Source organism: Symphalangus syndactylus, chromosome 8, assembly GCF_028878055.3.
Source record: "Symphalangus syndactylus isolate Jambi chromosome 8, NHGRI_mSymSyn1-v2.1_pri, whole genome shotgun sequence".
Taxonomy (NCBI): Eukaryota; Metazoa; Chordata; class Mammalia; order Primates; family Hylobatidae; genus Symphalangus; species Symphalangus syndactylus.
In genome coordinates, this window is record NC_072430.2 from 100,934,077 (window position 1) to 100,956,566 (window position 22,490).

At 40.0% G+C, this 22,490-nt stretch overlaps 1 protein-coding gene across 2 annotated transcripts in view; it reads right to left on the reverse strand.

Annotated features, from left to right (window-relative positions):
- GTF3C3 (general transcription factor IIIC subunit 3) overlaps nt 1-18,753 on the reverse strand; it is a 37,325-nt gene extending 18,572 nt beyond the window's left edge. For both annotated transcript variants that reach the window (XM_063645660.1, XM_055290097.2), the window contains exons 1-8: nt 18,153-18,753; nt 16,439-16,550; nt 11,621-11,817; nt 10,017-10,140; nt 8,565-8,756; nt 7,886-8,051; nt 4,134-4,281; nt 3,545-3,617 (exon numbers count right to left, since the gene is read on the reverse strand). In XM_063645660.1, the coding sequence (XP_063501730.1) occupies nt 3,545-3,617; nt 4,134-4,281; nt 7,886-8,051; nt 8,565-8,756; nt 10,017-10,140; nt 11,621-11,817; nt 16,439-16,550; nt 18,153-18,254 (1,114 nt within the window). In that variant the 5' untranslated portion in view covers nt 18,255-18,753. The remainder of the gene's footprint in view (nt 1-3,544; nt 3,618-4,133; nt 4,282-7,885; nt 8,052-8,564; nt 8,757-10,016; nt 10,141-11,620; nt 11,818-16,438; nt 16,551-18,152) is intronic.
- Nucleotides 18,754-22,490: the final 3,737 nt, after the last annotated feature.

Below are 22,490 nucleotides of genomic sequence, written 5' to 3' on the forward strand. Positions count from 1 at the left end.
GCTTTACAGAACTTGTCATATAAATTATGACAGTCTTCCATACCTTCAGGTTCCACATATGCAGATTCAACCAACTGCAGATCAAAAATGTTAAGGGGAAAAAAATATATATATATATATAAATTAAATAATAATACAAACTTAAAAAGCAATACAGTTTAACAGCTATTTACATAGCATTTACATTGTATTAAGTATTAGGTTGGTGCAGAAGTAATTGTGGTTTTACCATTAATATTATAAGTAATCTAGAGATGATTTAAAGTATACAGGAGAAGGTACATAAGTTATATGCAAATAATACACTATTTTATATAAGGGATTTGAATATCCGAGGATTTTGGTATGAGGGGTATCCTGGAGCCAATCTCTCATGAACACTGAGGGGAGACTATATTGCCTAAAATTACCAAGTTATAGGAGGATTTGGACAAGTTTAATTAAGAGACTGTTTTTATCACTGAGCTCTAAGCCAATAACTGGTATCAGAAATCCAATTGAGATAGTTAGTCTGCTCAACGAGAGAGCAGAATTTACCTACCATGTAAATTTACTCACACGAAGCCCTGAGCTCCATGAGGACAAGAACCATGTCTAACTCAAGGCTATATCCACAGCACATTTCTTCTGTAGACAGTAGCTAAAGTCACCTGTCTCGGTAAGGACTAAACACAATGCAGTCATTTTAATAAGCCTTTGACTTTACTAAAATGGGATTCTATCTTTATCATGTATGGGTTCTACATTCCAACTGTATCACTTTGATTTTCTTTCTAGAAATGCTGTTTGCTAACAGTCTGAAATGTTGGTGTCCCACCAAAATACCTGTGTTGATACCTAACCCCCAAGGTTATTAAGAGGTGGGTCTTGGGAGGTGACTATGTGGGTGGGATTTGTGCCCTTGTACAAGAGGTCTGAAGAAGCTTGTTTGTCACTTTTGCCACGTGAGGACACAGCAAGAAGGCACCATCTATGAGAAAAGGGCCCTCACCAGACACCAAATCTGCTGGTGCCCTGGACTTCCTAATCTCTAACTGTGAGCAATAAATTTCTGTTGTTTATACATTACCCAGTCTAAGGTCTTTTGTTAGAGAAGTCCAAACGGACTAAGACACTGTTCAATAAAATATATCTACGTGTTTTAACTTTCAGCAAGAAAGTTATAGTATATGAAATACTTTAAATCTCAGCATAGGCCTTAAAGATATAGTGTGTATAGATGCATAGGTCAAAAACCCTGCTTTCATATCAAATCACAAAGTAAAACTCAACCTTATGTTGAATGCAAGATGTATGCCTAAAATCAAGTGATTCAGGAAAGCTGAAAATAAAAGGACAAAGGTATAGCAGGCAGGTGCAAACAAAAAAAAAATAGGTGTCACAATCTCAATATGAGACAATGTAGAATTCAGACCAACTATATTTAAAAAGGTAAGAAGGTCACTTCATAATGCTACAGGGCAGTGCTACTCAAACTAGTCTGGGACCTGTGCAAGTACACAAACTGTTACCAGTTCAGTCAGGTAAGTATGGAGATTGAGAGTAAGTATTTAGATACTTTAATGGCAACTTGACAATGCTAAGGAAAGCAGTATATATATATTTATAGCCCCTACAGCTTATATATTATTAACTAACATTTAACAACACTATCTTTTAAAAAGCTTGTCTTTGTGTCACTAATACTTTATTCTCCTGAACTCCCATTAGGTCTTTCACATTTAGAAGAATTTAAAAATCTGACTGTCAATAGACAATGCATAATCTACCATAAATGGTCTCATTTTTAAAAATGCATACTAAAAAACTACCTTTGCCCACTTTGGATCTGTTTTGATCTCCTAGTCTTCTGGATATATCTTTTTCTTTAAAGTTATTTCATCAACTCTAAGCTGCCAGATTTCAGATGCACCATTATTTTACATGCTAAAAAATAAGCCACTACTTAAACTCTAACCTGTTGTTGATTTATGTTAATATGTGCCAGGAAGGGAGGGAGGGAGGGAAGTAAACTATATTAAACAACAAAATGATTATATCTACAATTAAAACTTGAACAGTTGGTATTTCTCTACCAAGTTTTCCAAACAAAGGACAGATTTTCAACACAATCAAGAAAAATCTTAAACAGAAATTATGACAGTAAAATAATAACTTAATTGGGCCTTGGCTCGTGCCTAGGCCAGGCCCTAGTAAAGTATCGAAACTGGCAAAGCCTCCTTCACATGCCCTAATCCATGGTTTCACCCACAATTTCTACTCCTTATTCTACTCATTCACACCATCCTGATGACTCAACAGCCCCAACCACAGCCTGTGATCTGGTCCTGCTCTTCCAAGCAGCGCTCCTACACCCTGTGACTCAATCTGGATCACACTCCCCATGGGTGTCTGCTTAAACTGGGCCTCTATAAACATCTTCTGATCGTTGTATACTGCCCTCCTCTATTTTCCCATAACATCAACTTTGCTACAGAAATTATCACACAACTCTTAAACTGTATGCACCTCATTTGAACGCCTCTTCCCCCCTCCACTTCCTTGAGAGCAGGAAATATCACACTCATCTGCATAGTCTCCACACACCTAGCAGTCCCTTACAAGAAACTTACTGAACTGGGTTTCCCTTCCCCAACAACTTTCCACTTCAACATTTATCTGTCCCACATCTCACCTTGGGCCTTACTCTCTATGAATTAGCAGATTGGCTTGTGTAAGTGAATTACTACTCACCTTTAGAATGGATCATATTTTAAATAACAGTTTTTGTTTTTGAATAATTATGCCTTAGCCCAAAGGATTACACAATGATGGAATTTTTAGGCATCATGACAGGCCACGGAGGGAGCTGTTTTGAACCAGGCAGGACTCAGTACCAACTCACTTCCACAGATTCCATCAAAATCCTCACAGGGTAAGGATTGAAAGTACTATACAGGAATTCTCTTACAGGAGCCAGGTTATATACTCTGCTCATAAAGATCAATTTTGCTACAACTTGATATAGGGTCTTGAATGTTAATATTTTTACAGAATAGGTTAATGAGTATGGTACAAAGAAACTGCAAGCCACACTTAGGTATAACTTTCTAACCAGATCACTAATTACAGATTTGAGTTTTCAAACAATGTAGGGTAATCATATTAGTTTCTACTTATTATGTAAATGCTTAAGCTTAAAGTCGAATGTTTTAAATAAGAGTATTTTAGGTCCTATTTGAAAAGTAAATTGCTTCAGTGCTAAAGGTTTTTGATAAACTTCAGTAATTCGTTTTTCTTCCTATAAAAGTGAATGAAAAAGACTGTCAATGAAAAATGCCATGTTCAAATGGACATACAGGGACTGAAAACAAATTTTTTTAAAGATTACTTATAAGTCAATACTCACAAGATATGAAATCTCTGAGAAAAAAATGCTTCTTGGGAAAACTTCTTATGAGAACTATCAACTCACCACAGTATGAAATAAATTTTCACTGTAAAACACCACCTTATGACCAAGAGAGGATTATATACACTTTCCTAAGCAGAGGGAAACTACAACCTTTATTCTCTTCTGAGGTGCCTTCTTCTGAAGTTTTTTTTTCCAGCGCAATTCCAGAAAAATCTGTAATTACCTAAAAGAATGGGAAAGAAGGAAATAAAATATGTATGAAAAACCATTTCATAATGCAAAGATTTGTACAGTTATTTCAAATAATCCCTAATATAAAGATGGGCTATAAAAAGAAAGTCTTTTAAAAATGAGAAACCCTGTGACACATTAACATTTTAATATCCTATTAACTAATGCAAACTCAATGTATATAACTTCTCTATATCAAACCAACCTACTTTCCCCCAACCAGCTTAAGAACTAAATCACAGCAATTCATCTGACTGTTGAGTCCTACTACCCTGAAGTACAGACATACTTAGCACCTGTGATAATGGCAATATTTTTTATGTAACTACACTTCATATTTCATACTGAATTGCTACAGAATCTAGAAATCACTTGTTTCCATATAGACTTTAAATATATATACATAATTTAATATATAACTAAAACGAAGAACTGCCAAGTTTTAAGAAATTTCCAGAACACAGAAACACACTCAAAACCTAACAGAGAAACACATAAGCATTCCTACCTCCAAAGCTTTGTCATACTGTTTGTTAGAAATATATAGTTCAGCTGCTATGTTAACATCTTCCATGGAGACTAGGCCCTGGTGTTTTGAGAAAGCTTCATCAATTATGTTAATAGCAGAAGTAACATCATTAGCTTCATAGTAACTCCTAAAAAAAAGTGGCAAAATGGATAAATATTTACTTAATTATAAAACTCATTTCCTTGCTTAGGCTATCTAACAATGAACAGTGATTTTCATTTTCTTGGAATTTGAGAGGAATGTGTATTTCCTTAAAATTATATTCAGAACTGATCCAGAAAAAATGTGCAAAGTCAGTAAAACAGTGTCATAATTTCAAGCATCTCACTCTCCAAATGCTACCTCCTATCATTCCAGCTCATTCCCTCTGTAATCCAATACCAACTCTTCTACCTCAACAGATCTACAAAGCATAGGTCCTACCACGTTTTCACTATCGCCTACACCCTGCCTGGGCTCACTTTCTTCCTTCTCCATGGCCCAACATTATAGTTATTCCTTTGCATACATCCTCAGTTCTCTTGCCCTGCTCTCTCTTGATCAAAATCACTCAATAAAACTCCAAGCCTGGTTAAAATCCAACTATATCTACTCTTCACCACCACCTGCCCAGCTGACCATGTTGACTGGTCTCACTCTAAACTGATGACCAATAGCCTCAAGCAGGTCCATGGTACTAATGAGCAGTATTACTACAGTTACCTATTTCAGTACTTCTCAAACTTGAATATGCATATGGACCAACGGGCTATCTTGTAAAAACGCATATTCAGATCCAGGAGAGCTGGGGCAGGCCTGAGATCCTGCATTTCTGACAAGCTTCCAGGTGATGCAAATACTGCCAGTCTGTGGGGCAGTAATGTCCTAGACAACTATTGACATCTGTCTTTTCAAACCTCCAGCAGTCTCCCAGTCCTCACTCTCAGTTGATGGCCTTGCTCAACATTTTTACCAAGAAAAGAGAATTAAATCAGAACATCCCACGTATTTCCAGCACATCTACCTACTTACCAGTATCTTTGGCCATATCATCTGCCTTCCCCTTTATCAAGGATAAATAATTGTATACACGAAAATAACCCCTAGTTCGATCCCATTCCCTATAATCTACTTAAGGATATTGCTCAGGCAATTGTCTCTTCCCTCACAAATCTTCAATGTGTCCCTCAATTTTTGATCACTCCCATCTAAATAAAGATAAATTGTAATTTTTCTCAACTTAAAAAATTCTCCCACCCCTACAACCCATTCCTCTACTCCCCTTGCAAATTCCCCCAAAGTTGTCCATCCCCCATACCTTGTCTTCAATGCCTCTTTCCATTCTCTTTTTAACCTAATCCAATCAACTTTTCCTCTCCCCATTCTGCCAGTATTTCTAATCTCCTTGTTGCTAAATCTGTCAATTCTCAGTGCTCATTTGACGTGATCTATCTGCAGTATTTCACACAGATGATCATCCCTCCTACTTGAAGTGCTTTCTTCAATTAAATTGTAGAACATCACACTGTCCTCAGTTTCCTGCTACTTCACTGGCCATTTTCTTTTAGTCTCCCAGCTGCTTCTTCTTCCTTCTGACTTCTAAACACTGAAGTGCCTTAGGGTTCAGTCCTCTATACCCTGTCCACCTCCCCAACCCACTCCTCATATTTAATACATCAGAAAATCTTGAGAGCTCAGCCTTCAAAATACATACATAATCTGATTACTTCGTACCAGTTCCTGCTGCTTCCATCCTGGTCCATGTTACCATTTTCCCTTCTATGTATCACTACAGTAATTTTCTAAGGTCTCCATGCTTCTGCCTTTCCACTGTTCAATCTATTCCTAAAAGAGCAGCCAGAACTGATGCACTTAAAATTTAAGTCAGACCATGTCACTTTTCTACTCAAAATCCTCCAGTGACTTCCATACTCGTTCAGAATAAAAGCCAAAGCCCTTACAACAGCCCAAAAGGGCTAAATGATCTATTCCTCTGATACCTCTCTGCACTGCTCCCCTTAATTCTTCAGCTTCCCTAACCATACTTTGCACTTCCTATTTCCTTCACCTGTGATACTCTTCCCTGAATATCTGTTCTCATACCTACTTCAGTTCACCTTTAGTCAGTATGACCATAATACAGAGAATTAAGTCCTTCTCTAACCAGCCTATCTTAAAATAACACATCCCCACCCCATACCTCAAATTCCTATCCCTTTTTCCTGCTTTGTTTTTCTTCATATCACTTATCAACATCTGATGTACTACATATTTAGCTGTTTATTTATTGCCTATGTCTCCCACTGAAATGTAAGCTTTACAAGAGCAGGGGATTTTTAGAACTTGTTCAATAGTGGATACCTTGGTTTCCTGTATAGTACCTAGTGCCAAAGATATATTCAATAATATTTCTGGAGGGAAAGTAGGGACCAAAGGGAAAGCCTAAACAGAAGTTACAGTGATAGAACTCCACGTAGGAAAGACCTCAATGGCAGTGGCAGAACTGACAATCATCACTCTTTCCCAAAAAAGTAGTATATCTAATAGAAGTGGAAAACCAATTTACTATCATAGGCCACCTAACATTTCACAAAGTCAAAGGCTACTGGACTAACCACTGTGACAGCTACAGATTTAACAGCAAATAACCTATGAAGACCCTCAGTGCTCATGGTATTCCATCAGAGGTCAACTTAGGGTTGCCTTGCCTCAACAAATTTCCTAGAAATGTTTTCTAGTAGTCCTATGTAACCCATCCCTGGGAGGGTAAGGGACAGTTTCACAGCTAAGTATCATTGTGATAAAGGCCATGGAATTAATAGGGTCACCCCTAATGTACCCTGATGGAGATGGTTACTCCTAGAACAAAATATCATATGATATCTCTAGAATGGAAAGCATATCACAAGGCATTACTCAGCCAAAATGTTTCCTACTTTGTTTTGCTGCGCAGCATACCAGAGAAGTAAATGCAGTAGGGCATATTTTAGAATAAAATATATACCACAGTCAATAATGTGCCAACTGTAAAAGAGAATTTTTATAGTCTTAAAATATTATATACTGGCTCAAGATAAAATAATAGATGATCCCAAATCATTTAACATTTCATTGGCACATCTGCAATAAAAAATAATTTTTAATTATTGCAAATATACACACTTTTGACTAAGTTTGGAAACCTGAGAACTTACTCTTCCTTTTAGGACATGTCCCATTTTTAAGCCTCTGAGCACTTGAAATGTAACTTTATATACACAATTTTCTAAGCAATGACACAGTTGACTTGGAAACAGAAAAGTACTGAAAATTCGGTACCATCTAAAATACAGGGCTGGGCGCGATGGCTCATACGGGTAATCCTAGCACTTTGGGAGGCCAAAGCAGAAGAAATGCTTGAGGTCAGGATTCGAGACCAGCCTGAACAACACAGCAAGACCTTGTCTCTACAAAAAAAAATTAAAAATTAGCCAGGTGTGGTGGCGTGCACCTATAGTCCCAGCTATTCGGGAGGCTGGGTGAGAGAATCACTTGAGCTCAGAAGTTCACGGCTGCAGTGAACTATAAACATGCCATTATACTCCAGCCTGGGTGACAGAGCAAGACCCTGTCTCAAAAAACAAAACAATAAAACACATAGGGCAAAACACTTCTTGAACTTCAATGCAAAGTACATTCTATCCCAAATATATGCTTTGATTTGCAAAACAAGATTAACAGGAGCAAGTAGATCTGTTTCACTCCAAACTTACTTTGCCATATCTCTAGCCAGCTGCATAAAACGTTCGCCATCAGATGGAGACAAAAGGTTTAAAATACGCCTATAACCATCCATGGCCATTTTATGATCACCCATCTGTTCATAAAGGCTTGATCGCTCCCACAGATAACGGACATTAGTAGGTTCATATTTAAGAGCTAAAAAGAAAGAAATACAAATTATTTACCACAAAAAGGGGTGCATGGTACCTGGGTGTGATCCATCATCTTCTCAGAAAATTTAATAAGCAAACTAATCCATCAAATGGAACAAAGGGAGTTATTCTGAATAAATCTATTTTCACAGGAACTCTTGACTAGGTTTGATGTAAGAGCAGATAGAATCTGAATCTCAATAGTAATCTTCTTAATGTGGTCAATCTAGTCTGATGTTAATCCTCAAGGAACAGCTTAGAACCAACACTGATCTTAGTGAGAAACTGAAGGTACTGTTCATCTACCGACTTTTGTGTTGTATTATCTCACAACATTCAAAAAGTCCCTGATAAACATGAGAACAGAGGAACCCCAAATACTTACCTCTAGAGCAACACACAATGGAAACAAACTTAGCCAATATCACACCCCAGAGTAGCAAATACAATGATCAAAAAACCTATTATGTAACAGCTTGTAAAAGTGAAAAAAAAAAAAAAAAAACATTTAAATTACCTTTTGTATAGCAAAAAATAGCCTGCTTAATATTGTCTTGTTCCAGAGACATTTCTGCCAGTCTAACCCATTCTTCTGTGTCACTGGGATTTAAATGTGCAGCAATCAACTCAAACTGCAATGATTTTTCCATGTCACCTTGGTCCTCATATATCATGGCAAGAGTAGAGAATGGCTCATAAGCCAGAGGAGCTGTAACAAATTAAAAAAATAAATTCCATTGGCTGAGAGAGGAGGCTTGAGTTGATGTCAATCCCATGGTTCAAACTGCATGTCTTTTTTTTAAATACCTAAACTCTTCAAATCACTCTAGTAGAATTATACAAACTGCTTAAGGCAAGTTAAAATAAATGCTAGATTATATCTGCTTTATTTTCATACATTTTTAGCATTTTTAAAGCATTGCTTTCTCTAAGCAAGGTATAATTTCATGAAAAATCCTAATCTCTACCACATCTTCCTCATGAAAATCCCCCTTTGCTTAGGATAAACATGGCTCAATATCAGCAAGTTCATCCCAATAAACACCAGCCACATCAGTGGGGTTGAATCTTCATGATTTAGCTCCCACACCAAGGAGTATGGTATGAACGGATAGATGGTAACTAAGCAGCAGCTAAACAGATTATCAAAGTGACTGGCTAATCTACATTTCTGAAATACTGTTTCTGAAACAAAAGTCAAAGATTATGAAGTATTAAAGTCAAAGATTTTTGTCAAAAACAATTATAAACTAAAATAAAGGAACAAATAATATTGGAAAGTAGGAACCAAATGAAATATACTAAAGGAAAAAGTCTGTTTAATCTTAAGCAGTAGCCTCAAATTACCCTAATGAATAATCCAGGAAATTATAATAAGACTTCTAAAAGGACCCTAGTCTAACCAAAAAGAAATGTCAAACTATTGAAAAGATAGAAGTTCACTGTATTACAGCTATCCAAACCACTCTTCAGAGCATAATTTGGCAAAACATCAAGGAAACAAAACAATAAATATAAGTAGTTAAAAAATCACACTGAAGATATCATTTAATATGTCCAAGATGCACCATTTAACTGAGAGATAAGATGACAAGTTTAAACTGCCTTTTACCAAAAAAATAGATTAACATAATCTAGTACTGCATGATCTAGAAAACAAAAGGAAAAAAGAAAGCTCTTCAAGTGGCTTTAACATAATATATTTGCCATACTGACAATTCAAAAGTCTAAAGCTCTCAACTGAAACATTAGATAAAAAGTAACTGTGAAATTCAACAAGTATTAATGACATCTCATTGAATCATACTCTGAGATTTTCATTTTCTTGTGAAAAATGGCAATTACCATTACCACAATCACCCTTAAGCTTCTGAACATATTTTCCAAATAGTACTGTGAAGTGCTCCCCCATTTGTTTTAAGTCAGACTATTAAACTACTATTATTAATAAAGTCCCCACAGAAAACACCTTGTCTTATGATTTCCATGCACATCAATATCGCCTCTTCACGTTCTCCTCGAGCAAAACGAATGTTGGCTTCACCCATGAGACCTCTCAGAGCTCTGGGAAGTTTACTCCGAGGCCTTTTCTCCTGTATGGAAGAAAAATGACATTTACATTAAAATATAGTGAAGTCTTAGATTTCAATTCCAGCCATATTAATAAATATAGAATATAATGAAACTGAAATTTTCAGTTTTTGAAACCCAGAACTAAATAGTTCCAATTCTAATTGACTCTTTAACATTAAAGTTTATAAAGTCTAAAATTGGCCATACGTGGTGACTCATTCTTGTAATCCCAGCACTTTGGGAGGCTGAAGCAGGCAGATCACCTGAGGCCAGGAGTTCGAGACCAGCCTGGCCAACAGAGTGAAACCCATCTCTACTGAAAATACAAAAAAAATTAGCCAGGCATGGTGGTGCACACCCATAATCTCAGCTACCTGGGAGGCTGAGGCATGAGAATCACTTGAACCTGGGTGGCAGAGGTTACAGTGAGCCAAGATCACGCCACTGCACTCTAGCCTGGGTGACAGATCAGGACTGTCTCCTTTAAAAAAAAAAAGTCTAAAACTCAACTGCAGGAAAAAAAAAAAGTGGTCAGAAGTTACTAAATTACTAATTAGAATAATAACAAATATAGAGCTGGATGCTGCAAAATGGATTTATATTCCAGAATTATGATGTAATTTACTGAAGATCCCCCTTCTTTCAAATTTACCCACTCAAAATGAACTTGTTTAAAAAAGTATCAAGTTATAGTATGGACACGGACATGTTTTTTAAGACAGGGTCTCACTCTTGCCCAGGCTGCAGTGCAGTGGAGTGATCTCAGCTCACTGCAGCCTCGACTTCCCGGGCTCAAGCATCCTCCCACCTCAGCCTCCAGAGTAGCTAGGATGACAGGAGTGCACTACCACACCTCGCTAGTTTTTTAAAAAGTTTTTTGTAGAGACAGAGCCTCACTATGTTGCCCAGGCTGGTCTCCAACTCCTGAGCTCAAGCAATCCTCCTGCCTCAACCTCCCGAACTGCTGCCATTACAGGCATGAGCCACTGTGCCTCACCAGTATGGACCTTTTAATAGGAAAAGCGCAGTCCATTTTGACATATGCAATAATTAAGGTTTTGTCTGTGTGTCTGTGTGTGTTAGATTCTACCTTTCTAGCATTTTTTAAAAAATAAATGGCCCAAGTGGTTTAATGAGCCACTTTGCTTTGACTTTATTTATTTATTGTATTGTATTGTATTTATTTTTTTGAGACAGGGTCTCGTTCTGACACCTAGGCTGAAGTGCTGCAGCCCTTGACTTCCGCGGCTCAGGTGATCCTCCTACCTCTGCCTCCAGAGCAGCTGAGCTACAGGCACACCACCATGCCCGGCTATAATTAAGGTTTTACATAAATATTATCTAATAGGAAACACAATAAACAAATAACAATAGTTGTGTCATAGTATTTCCTTTCGTACAGTTTGAATTGTTTCCCAGGTATAACTTAACAGACTTCTTTTTCAATTACTATGTTACTTTCTTCATTGTTTACAAATACCAAAATAAGTAAAAATTTACTTTCATCATTTTCTTGGTTTCACGATTGAGAACCATCTCCAATACAAATACATCGCCCGCAGTGGGTTGCTCAGGTGTTTCTTCCTCCTCCTCCTCCTCCTCTTCTTCTTCCTCTTCCTCCTCATCATCTTCATTCTCTCCAAGCATGGAAGCAAAGACCTTGTGAACTGACTTACTCACTCCATCTGATGTTTCTCCTGAGAAAAGAGACACTGATGATGGGGGAGGGGTGTGGAAGCTGCAGAATTCTCAGTGAAAAACAAGTATTTTCTAAGTATAAATTTTTACCCCAGTAACACCAAATTTGAAAGTAAAAAATGGTAAATGAACTCCCTCAAAAACCAAACCAAAGAAGAAAGTTATCACAAAGCCATGTATTTTATTATATAGGAATAGCTGACTCATCCTTTAGGCCTCATCCAGATTTATAGGCAAAATTAACTGAAAAATCAGAAGCACACCTAATAATACAGAGGAAAAAAATAGAAGAATTATAAGACATAGACCTAAGAACTAAACAAGCCTAGCAGTACGGAGCCCTGGTGGTATAGGATAGTGGTTAAAAGTGAGGGCTCTAGAGCCAAGCTGCCTGGTTCCAAACTTCACCTCCATCTATCACTAGCTGTGTAACCTACGGGAAATTACTAAAGCTGCTCTATACATCAGTTTCTTTCTGCAAAAAGGGTTAATAATAATTTATAGGGCTACTCTGAGGACAAAATGAGTGTGAGTGTGTGTGTGTATATATACACTCAGTATGACTAGCATATAGTAAACGCCCATTAAATGCTATTATTAGTATTAAAATAACTTTATTTCAGGAAAAAAAAACATGACATAGTTCATTTGTATCTCAGGATACCACCATAGTATAATATAATGACTTTTGAATGTCAATAATTATGACTTTGAATGATCAAGAAAAAGTTAAGTGCAGAAGCCAATTTTCTGTTAAAGCAGAGACATTGCTATGATTTGAATATCTGTCCCCTCCAAGTCTCATATTGAAATTAATCCCCAATGTGCGAATATTGAGAGGTCTTTAAGAGGGGGCCTTTAAGAAGGACTGGGTCATGGGGCTCTGCTCTCATGAATAGATTAATCCGTTCATGATTTAATGGGTTATCATGGGAGTGGGACTGGTGGCTTTACAAGAAGAGGAAGAGAGACCTGAGCTAGCATGCTCAGCTCCCTCACCATGTGATACCCTACATCATCTTGGGACTCTGGAGAGTCTCCACAAAGGTCCTCAACAGATATGGTTCCTCCACCTGGGACTTCTCAGCCTCCCTAACTATAAGAAATAAATTATTTTTCCTTATAAATTACTGAGTTTCAAGTATTCTGTTATAAGCAACAGAAAACACAAAGATAGACATGTAACATATTTCTAGAAAAGTTCCAACAAAATAGTTAAAATTTTATGTATATATAGAGAGATATATTTTTATTTATATCTCTCTATATATGTGTTCAAAATATATATGTATTTTTTGAGATGAAGTTTTCCTCGTTTCCCAGGCTGGAGTGCAATGGTGCAATCTCAGCTCACCGCAACCTCCACCTCCCAGGTTCAAGCAATTCTCCTGCCTCAGCTTCCCGGGGTAGCTGGGATTACAGGCATGCGCCACCAAGCCCAGCTAATTTTGTATTTTTAGTAGAGACGGGATTTCTCCATGTTGGTCAGGCTGCTCTCAAACTCCCAACCTCAGGTGATCCGCCCACCTCGGCCTCCAAAAGTGCTGGGATTACAGGCGTGAGCCACTGTGCCCAGCCAAAAACTTTTTTCTTTTCTTTTTGAGAGGGAGTCTCACTCTGTCGCCCAGGCTGGAGTGCAGTGGCACGATCTCAGCTCACTGCAGCCTCCACCTCCCAGGTGATTCTCATGCCTCAGCCTCCTGAATAGCTGGGATTACTGGCATGAGCCACCACACCTGGCTAATTTTTGTATTTTTAGTAGAGATGGGGTTTTGCCATGTTGGCCAGGTTGGTCTCGAACTCCTGACCTCAGGTGATCCACCCACCTTGGCCTCCCAAAGTACTGGGATTACAGGCGTGAGCTACCATGCCCGGCATTTGTTTTGTTTTGTTTAGATAGAGTCTTGCTCTGTCGCCCAGGCTGGAGTGCAGTGGTGCGATATCAGGTCACTGCAGCCTCTGCCTTCTGTGTTCAAGCAATCCATCTCAACCTCCCTAGAAGCTGAGACTACAGGCGTGTGCCAACACACCCAGCTAATTTTTCTATTTTTAGTAAAGATGGAGTTTCGCCATGGTGGCCAGGCTGGTCTTAAACTCCTGGCCTCAAGTGACCCACCCACCTTGGCCTCCCAAAGTGCTGGGATTATAAGCGTGAACCACTGCACCTGGCCTGTGTGCAAAAACTCTTACACATATTCACTTATGTGAAATACTTTAAATGAGATAATCGGTGTTTAATGAAGAACAGATTTTAAAAGCTACGTTCTGAGCAATAAATATTATTTTGAAGTCATAAGGATCATATTCAAGAATTCTGAACATTCAAAATAAAGATGAAAAGAAATGTGTAAAATTTGTCAGAGAAACAAAAGAACAAAGGAACAAAAGAAGAAAAATCGTATGATCCATCCTGATAGAAGCATTTGATAAAATCCAATACCCATTCCTAATAAAAATTCTTAGTCAACTAAAAATGAAAGGTAGTATCTTTCATTTCATGAGGAGTATCTACAAAAATTTTCCACAAACACAGTTGATGGTGAATTACTGAACGTTACTAAGAATGAGACAAAGTTGCCTACTGCCACCACTTCCGTTCAACATTTTGCTGGAGGTCCTAGCCAATGTAATAAGAAACAAAAGGCATAAAGATGTCAAGGAAAAAATAAAATTATCAAGTCACAGATGACATGATTATATACATAGAAGACCCAAAATAAATTTACATACAAACTATAAGAATAATTTAGCAAGGTTGCTGAACACGAAGTCAATATATAAAAATTATAGTTTAATATATCAGCAAATGAACTCAAAATGAAATTAAAAGATGATCCTTTCTTCATAGTGTGTAAGAATGGTGTGAAGAGCAAGAATTTAGTGGTGTATTTCGTACTGTCCAGAGGAGGACAACTAGTGACCATACATTTCAATTAGCTGACTGCCAAAGCTTGTTCAAAACTGACCCCTTCTGCTCTGGATACATGTTCATACTCACCAAGAGTCTTGGTAGAGTTCTGGGACAATTCTTTACTAGGAAATTAGGAGCTTCACATCTTAAAAGGACGGATGACATTATTTGAGCTGAAGCCAGCCAGTCCTTGTGGGCCTGATTGCTCATGATGAGCCTGAATTGGACTCAGTTCACTCCTTTTTTACGGCCTGATGGCTAGCTTTTGGGAGCTGCTTTAGGTAACAGGACTGACAGGCACCCACTTGTGCCTGCTGCTACAGTAGCAACTCAAACACCTGAGGAAAAAAAGAGCAGCTCTTCCCCTCAGCAGATAAGGAAGGACACACAAATTGTGAGAACAACTTCAGTCAGCTGCCTTTTTTCCTTCATCTTTTAAGTTCAGGAGTATATGTGCAGGATGTCCAGGTTTGTTACATAGGTAAACATGTACCATGGTGGTTTGCTGCACAGATCATCCCATCACCTAGATATTAAGCCCAGCATCTATCAGCTGTTCTTCCTGATGCTCTCCCTCCCACAACACCCCTAATCCAAAAGGCCCCAGTGTCTGTTGTTTCCTCATCCCCTTTTGTCCCTGTGTTCTCATCATTCAGCTCCCACTTATAAGTGAGAACATGCGGTGTTTGGTCTTCTGTTCCTATGTTGGTTTGCTGAGGATAACGGCTTCCAACTCCATCCATGTCCCTGCAAAGGACTTGATCTCATTCCTTTTTATCAGCTGCCTTTTCCACCCCACTTTCCTGGCAGAATAAGAAACTGTAACCACCAGTTTTCCCTCCTCTTTGCCCCTTTTTCCCCACTTGGTCCAGGGAGGTAGGAACAAATCTTGATTGTTTTCTGCCCATGCTACGACTGTCTGTTCTCTGTGTAAATGCTTATTTGTTTTCGAGGGAAAAGAACCAGACTGTATTTCTAACCCCTAGAACCAGACAGTTGTTATCAGACCCTATACATGAAGGTACATTCTAATTGACAGTTTAGCATCCCTGTTAACTTGATATGGTAGTAAATGGATACCCTGAGATATTATCAGCATTCTGATCCCTGGAAAAGGGTATCAATCACTGAAAATTAATAAATTTGCTTACTAGTTAATTAGGCTACGATGAGTTTAATTAGTCTGGGTGCACTAACCAAATTTAGTATCTGGACATCAAAGCTGAGGACTGGATGCTAGAATGAGGTAGCCTACCAAGACACCTATGCAGTGTGTGAAGTTCCGTGAGGGCAACCAACTTGCCTTCCACGCTAACATTTCTATCTTTTCTCCCTGTAACTAAAGCAGTGGTTTGGAAGCCACTTTATATCGAAGTGTAATTCATTACAATTTGAGTGAGTATAGTCTGGAAGTGATTAGTTACCAACTGAGAAGGCCAATTTAAAAAATAATCTTAAAAAGCTCCCAAATACTGATGTCAATTTAAAACACTTTTCCAACACCAGAGCTCACAAAAAATAACCATTAGGGTATTCAATAACTCAACAAATATTTATTGGGCACCTACTATATAACCAAGCATTCTGTTCCTGATAAACCAGGTAATCAACAACAGAATATCACTGCAATGAAAATACAATGTTTCACTAAATTACTTTGCTTACATACTCTAAACATTCATTGCAGGAAGCACATAATTTTAACATACCTTCATTGACATCTTTGTCTTGGGATTTGGTAGAGTTAATTCCTGATGATGATGGAACTTCAGAGTCATCGGGATTTTCTTCAGCTGATAACTTTCCTTTTTCTTGAAGACTCTGTGATTGCAGATTAATTAATGATTCCAAAAAATAATGCAGACTTAGCTCTCCCCAGCCACAGAGTATCTGGTTCTAGTCCTAGCTTTGCCACTCAGGCATTTTGTGACCATGGGTTGGCAGTTTATAGAATAGGGCATTTGCCTAATTTTCTATTCCTACAAAACTTGAGCTGTGAACACATACACAGTAGGTGGAATCTAAGTTTGAATACTGTCAAAGCATTTCAAAGTACTTAGATCTTACCCTTCAATCTGTCATTTGTAAAAAAAAAATAAAAATAAAAATAAAATATCTTAATATTTCATTAATGAACACATTGTATCCTAATATTTTAAATAAAAAATGACTTGGTGGCTCACGCCTGTAATCCAACCACTTTGGGAGGCCGAGACAGGCGGATCCCTTGAGCTCAGGAGTTTGAGACCCGCCTGGGTAACATGGAGAAAACCTGTCTCTACAAAAAATACAAAAATTAGCAGAGTGTGATGGCTCACACCTGTGGTCCCAGCTACTTGGAGGCTGAGGTAGGACTGCTTGAGTCTGGGAGGCGGAAGTTACAGTGAGCCGAGATCGCGTCACTGCACTCCAGCCTGGGTGACACAGCCAGACTCTGTCTGAAAATAAAATAAAATGAAATGAAATAAATAAAAAGATGAGTCCCTACTAGTCGCATGAATTATTAAAGAATCTGCCAGCCGGGCGAAGTAATCCCAGCACTTTGGGAAGCCGAGGCAGGCGGATCATGAGGTCAGGAATTTGAGACCATCCTGGCCAACATGGTGAAACCCCGTTTCTACTAAACATACAAAAATTAGCCGGACGTGGTGGCAGGCGCCTGTAGTCCCAGCTACTCGGGAGGCTGAGGCAGGAGAATCGCTTGAAACCAGAAGGCCGAGGTTGCAGTGAGCCGAGATCATGCCAATGCACTCCAGCCTGGGCAACAAGAGCGAAACTCCGTCTCAAAAAAAAAAAAAAAAAAGAATCTGCCTTCGAACTTAAAAAGGTTGCATTACTTTTATTTTCTCTTGCACTTGAAGTAAGCAAGAAGATACAGAAAGTTCAGATATTTCTAAGTACGGGGGAAAAAAAAGTATGGGTGAAGATTATCTTCTTATCGGACAATACTTTTTTATGGACTATTACTTCACACCAGTGGGAGACTCCTCAAAAACAGGAGCTCAATCGTTCCAGTTCAGAAAAGGAGACATTGGGGCCTAAAGAAGAGAGGTGAGCTGTCCACCCACCGTCACAAAACGACTTAGTGGCAAAGCTAGGACTAGAACCTGAAACTGACTCCCAACTCTTCTCCCCACCTCCCATTTAACTTACCAGCGTTAAGCTACCCTGAAATAAAAACGTAGTATTGGGGGAAAAAGAAGAGGTTACCACCAAGACGAAAGCTTTTCGGTGGAGGAAAACGTTTTAAGGAGCTTAGCACAGGGATGAGGGGTGAAAACCGGAGTTTCTGTAAGATAAGGAAGAAACTGCTGAAAGTTCCCAGGCCACCCCATCACAGTGAAAGCGGTCGTCTGGGTCCCCCACACCTAAGGGTATTAAGGCAACGAGAGTCAAGGGCACCGTGGCCTAGCATCGCCTCACTTTCTTCTCGCGGGTTTTTCTCTCTTCTCTCCGCCGTTCGAACTCCTCGAAGGAGATTTTCCCTTCCAAGTAGTCGATAAGCTCCGGACTGAACCCTGACATGTTTACAGGGTCTGTCTGTGCAACCCAGGAACCGGGACAGAGAACCGGAAGAGCAGCGCCTTCCAGAAGCTACCTCGCAGGGGCCAGCAAGAGCAAGGAACCGGCGTCCTTCTGGGAAACTCGCCCGGTCTGCGCCGTAGCCGCAGCACTCAGGTTCCGCGTGCGCGCCAGGCCGGGACCTATATATGGGAGGCGCGACCTATGTCGACTCGCTAGGCCGCTTCTTTCAGCCCTCGTTCAAAGTTGTTAGATAGCTCAAAAAAAAAAAAAAGTGCTTTAAATATATTTTCTTTAGCCTAGGTAATTTCCCTCAATTCTTCACTAAGTGTTAAGTTTCATTCTCCCAATCCATTTTTTTTTTGGAAGGCGTCTCGCTCTGTCGCCCAGGCTGGAGTGCAGTGGCGCGATCTCGGCTCACTGCAACCTCCGTCTCCCGGGTTCAAGCGATTCTCCTGCCTCAGCTTCCCGAGAAGCTGGGACTACAGGCGCCCGCCACCACGCCTGGCTAATTTTTTGTATTTATAGTAGTGACGGGGTTTCACCTTAGCCAGGATGGTCTCAATCTCCTGACCTCGTGATCCTCCCGCCTCGGCCTCCCAAAGTGCTGGAATTACAGGTGTGAGCCACCACGCCCGGCCTCTCCCAATCCATTTGCTTTTCTGAAGGTTCTTTAAATTAATTTGGTCGCTGCTGTGTGATATTTTTTTCTTAATTTAACCATTTGCTCTGCCATGTGCATGTTTCACTTTCCAGTTCTCCCCTGCCACAGAAAGCTAAAATCCCCCAATGTATGCTTTAAATTTCACTCCCGCCAGTTTTTCCTCCCCGCTCCCACCGCCCCGCGCCCTGCTCCCACCCGGAATCCTCAAACTCTCCCTTTCCTCAAGCACCGTCTCAGTCTGTTAATACGTTCACCTGGGCTTCCTGTTCCACCTCTCCCACCGAAGTTTTCTTCCTTTCCTAACAGCAAACTTTCAGAAAGAACCAAATACTTGATATGGTTACTACACATTGTTGCCCATTTACTATATAATAAATACATAGGCCATCTACTGTTTTATACATATTACATACATATCTCAAAATAATCCTTCCTTCTAATTGGATGTTATTCCTAACGCTATTGTCTCTATCTAATAAGTAGCAGAGCCAGGATTTGAATCCTGATTTCTGACTCCAGGTCCTATGCTTGAAACTATAATATACTGCCTCCTCTGAATGGTATGGTTTTTCAACTTCTACACACTCCTGTGATTTATATTTTCCCTTGTATTATAATTATCTATTTGTCCAATTCTAGAGACACTAGCTGTAAACATCTTGGCAACAGCCCTAACTGATGCATCATTGTAAACCCTACTGTATGGCCTAATAATTTGTGCTGAAAACACATTTGTGAATTATATTGGATGGAATTGAAAGTGCCTTTGGAACCTTGGGCAAGGGAGCTGGAGTAGGGGAATGAAGCTCAATATGAAGCTAAGGTTAAAGACAAGTTACAGGGAGAGTATCACCTAGCCATCTTTATGACAATCCTGGTGAGATAAACAGCAAAAGAATGGGAGAATGAGGGGCCAGGACCTGCAAGGGCAGGACTGCCAAGTGAGAAAAAAAAAAAAAATATCTCGCAGCTAGAAGTCTTCCCCTTTCTCATGAGGAAGGATCCTCAGAGTCCTACCTGGGTATAAAATACAGAAGGTGAGCAGGGTAGACTGTGTTAAAGTAATCCACTTAAGCCACTTATAGGGAAATTCTCCCCCAAGTTTTTCCAGACAGTGGAGGAACTGTGTCTAAGAGGAATTTAGGAATCTTCAGTCCTAACTCACCTAGGGGAAAAGAAAAGAAATCAAGTGAGAAGGATGGTTACCTGTAAGGAGAATACTCTCCTAAGACCCAAATGACTTAGACTATCTTGTCTTATTGTTGGCTATCTGGAATATGGGAATAACAATTCTGGAGATATAGATTCATGTTATGAAGAACAGGAAGCAGTGAACAAGGGGTAGGAGGGTAGTTTTTTGTTTGTTTTGTGTGTGTGTTTTGTTTTTTGGGGGTTTTTTGGGGGCTATGGAACACCTTAATGACATGAAAGTTATTTTAGAGGTCAGACTGTTGCAACATACCTTGAAATTTCAATCTTTCTGTTTTTCTTTCCCCCACTTCTTTGGAAGAGATTTGTCACCTGATGAGTCAGAGGTATCCACATTACCTTGAGATGAAGTGGAATGGTTGCGGCCATAATAAAAATACATTCAGGCTTGTTTGGAAAATCAAAATGGAAAGTCTGAAGGAAGCAAAACATTGAATTTTTACCACAATCATATAATTAAAAGCATGCATTCTTTCTTCTTGCCAGGGAAAAGAGCCAGGATGGGCTGTGACCCTATGTGGGAGACTATTTTTCCATGGCCTTTTCATTGTTCTGAAAAAGCTTGTGATAGCTTTGTTCTAGGCTAGCTTTTCAAGGCTGTTTTCAAATCAAACAGCCTTGAATGGTGGAGCTATTGTCTCCTTCTGGGGCAGGGAGCAAATTTGTTTTCCAAACAGTATAATAAATGTTTCCCTCTGGGCAGAGTTTGGGCGTGTTTGCTAGCAGTCCCATTAGAAGAGTGGGGATTTCCTAAGTTTGGAGTTCCTCAGCTTTGGCACAAACCCACTTGTGCACTGCATACCCCTGGACCCACATTCACATGGCCCCATTGATGCTTGGGGAGTAAGGAAAATGTAAATGTAAAAAAACGTGAATGTAAAACTCATGTCGCTACCTGCCATGTCATCAGTAAGAATGTCAGTTGTCTCAGACATAAGGTGTCTCATGTATCTGCCAAGTTTTATAGAAGTGTAGAAAACTAGTGTGTAGCTTACAAGTAGGATAAAAGCTCACACTCTTAACAGTTCTTGGCCACCCTAGATCTGGGACAGAGGACAATAAGCCAAGTGCTGGGGAATGGGGTACTCACTGAAGAGGAGCAGAGGCTCCTCTCAGTGTTGAGAGATTGCCAAGGACCTATATAGAGAAGTACGAGAGACTCCTCCAGAGCCTAAAACACCTGCAGAACATTTATTTGCATTGGAGCAAACACTACATACACTTCATCTATGTTCTGGCATTAGTTCTCATCCAAGAGCAAAATCATTTCACTAGTGAATTTTAGAAATGTGTGTAGGGAGGTTTTGGGGGTTTTGTTTGTTTGAGACGGAGTCTTGCTCTGTCGCCAAGCTGGAGTGTGGTGGCATGATCTAGGCTCACCACAACCTCCGCCTCCGGGGTTCAAGTGATTCTCCTGCCTCAGCCTCCCAAGTAGCTGGGACTACAGGCGCGAGCCACCACGCCCGGCTCATTTTTGTATTTTTACAGGAGACAGGGTTTCACCATTTTGGCCAGGCTGGTCTCAAACTCCTGACCTCAGGTGATCCGCCCACCTCAGCCTCCCAAAGTGCTGGGATTACAGGCGTGAGCCACCACGCCCGGCCCCCGGGAGGTTTTGATTGTCGAAATGATAGGGCAGGCCTGGCGCGGTGGCTCACGCCGGTAATGACAGCACTTTGGAGGCCGAGGTGGGCAGATCACGAGGTCAAGGGATCAAGGGCGACAGAGCGAGACTCCGTCTCAGAAAAAAAATTTCCAGCTGAAGGATGAATGCTCCTGCCCCAAAACTTTGCAAGCTCATAGCTAGATGTCCTATGTGGATGCCCTTCCTTTTCAAAGCCACTGCACTGCACTCCAACCTGGTGCCACCGCACTCCAGCCTGGTGACAGAGCGAGACTCCGTCTCAAAAAATAAAAAAAAATAAATAGGGCAGAGATGGGGGATCTACTAACATAGAGTATTTGGGGACCAAGTGTACTAAATGATCACGCACAGTGATAATTTGGCTTCCCCCAACTGCCAATAGCACTACCATTAAGAAACTCTAGTCAGTGTGAGGTATGGGCTTCCATCCATAAAAATGTTCCAGCTGGGCTGGGCACAGCGGCTCATGCCTGTAATCCCAGCACTTTAGGAGGCCGAGGTGGGCAGATCACAAGGTCAGGAGTTTGAGACCAGCCCGACCAGCATGGTGAAACCCTGTCTCTACTAAAAATACAAAAATTAGCCAGGCGTGGTGGCAGGCGCCTGTAATCCCAGCTACTAGGGAGGCTGAGGCATGAGAATCGCTTGAACCCAGGAGGCAGAGGTTGCAGTGAACCTAGATTGTGCCACTACACTCCAGCCTGGGTGACAGAGTGAGTCT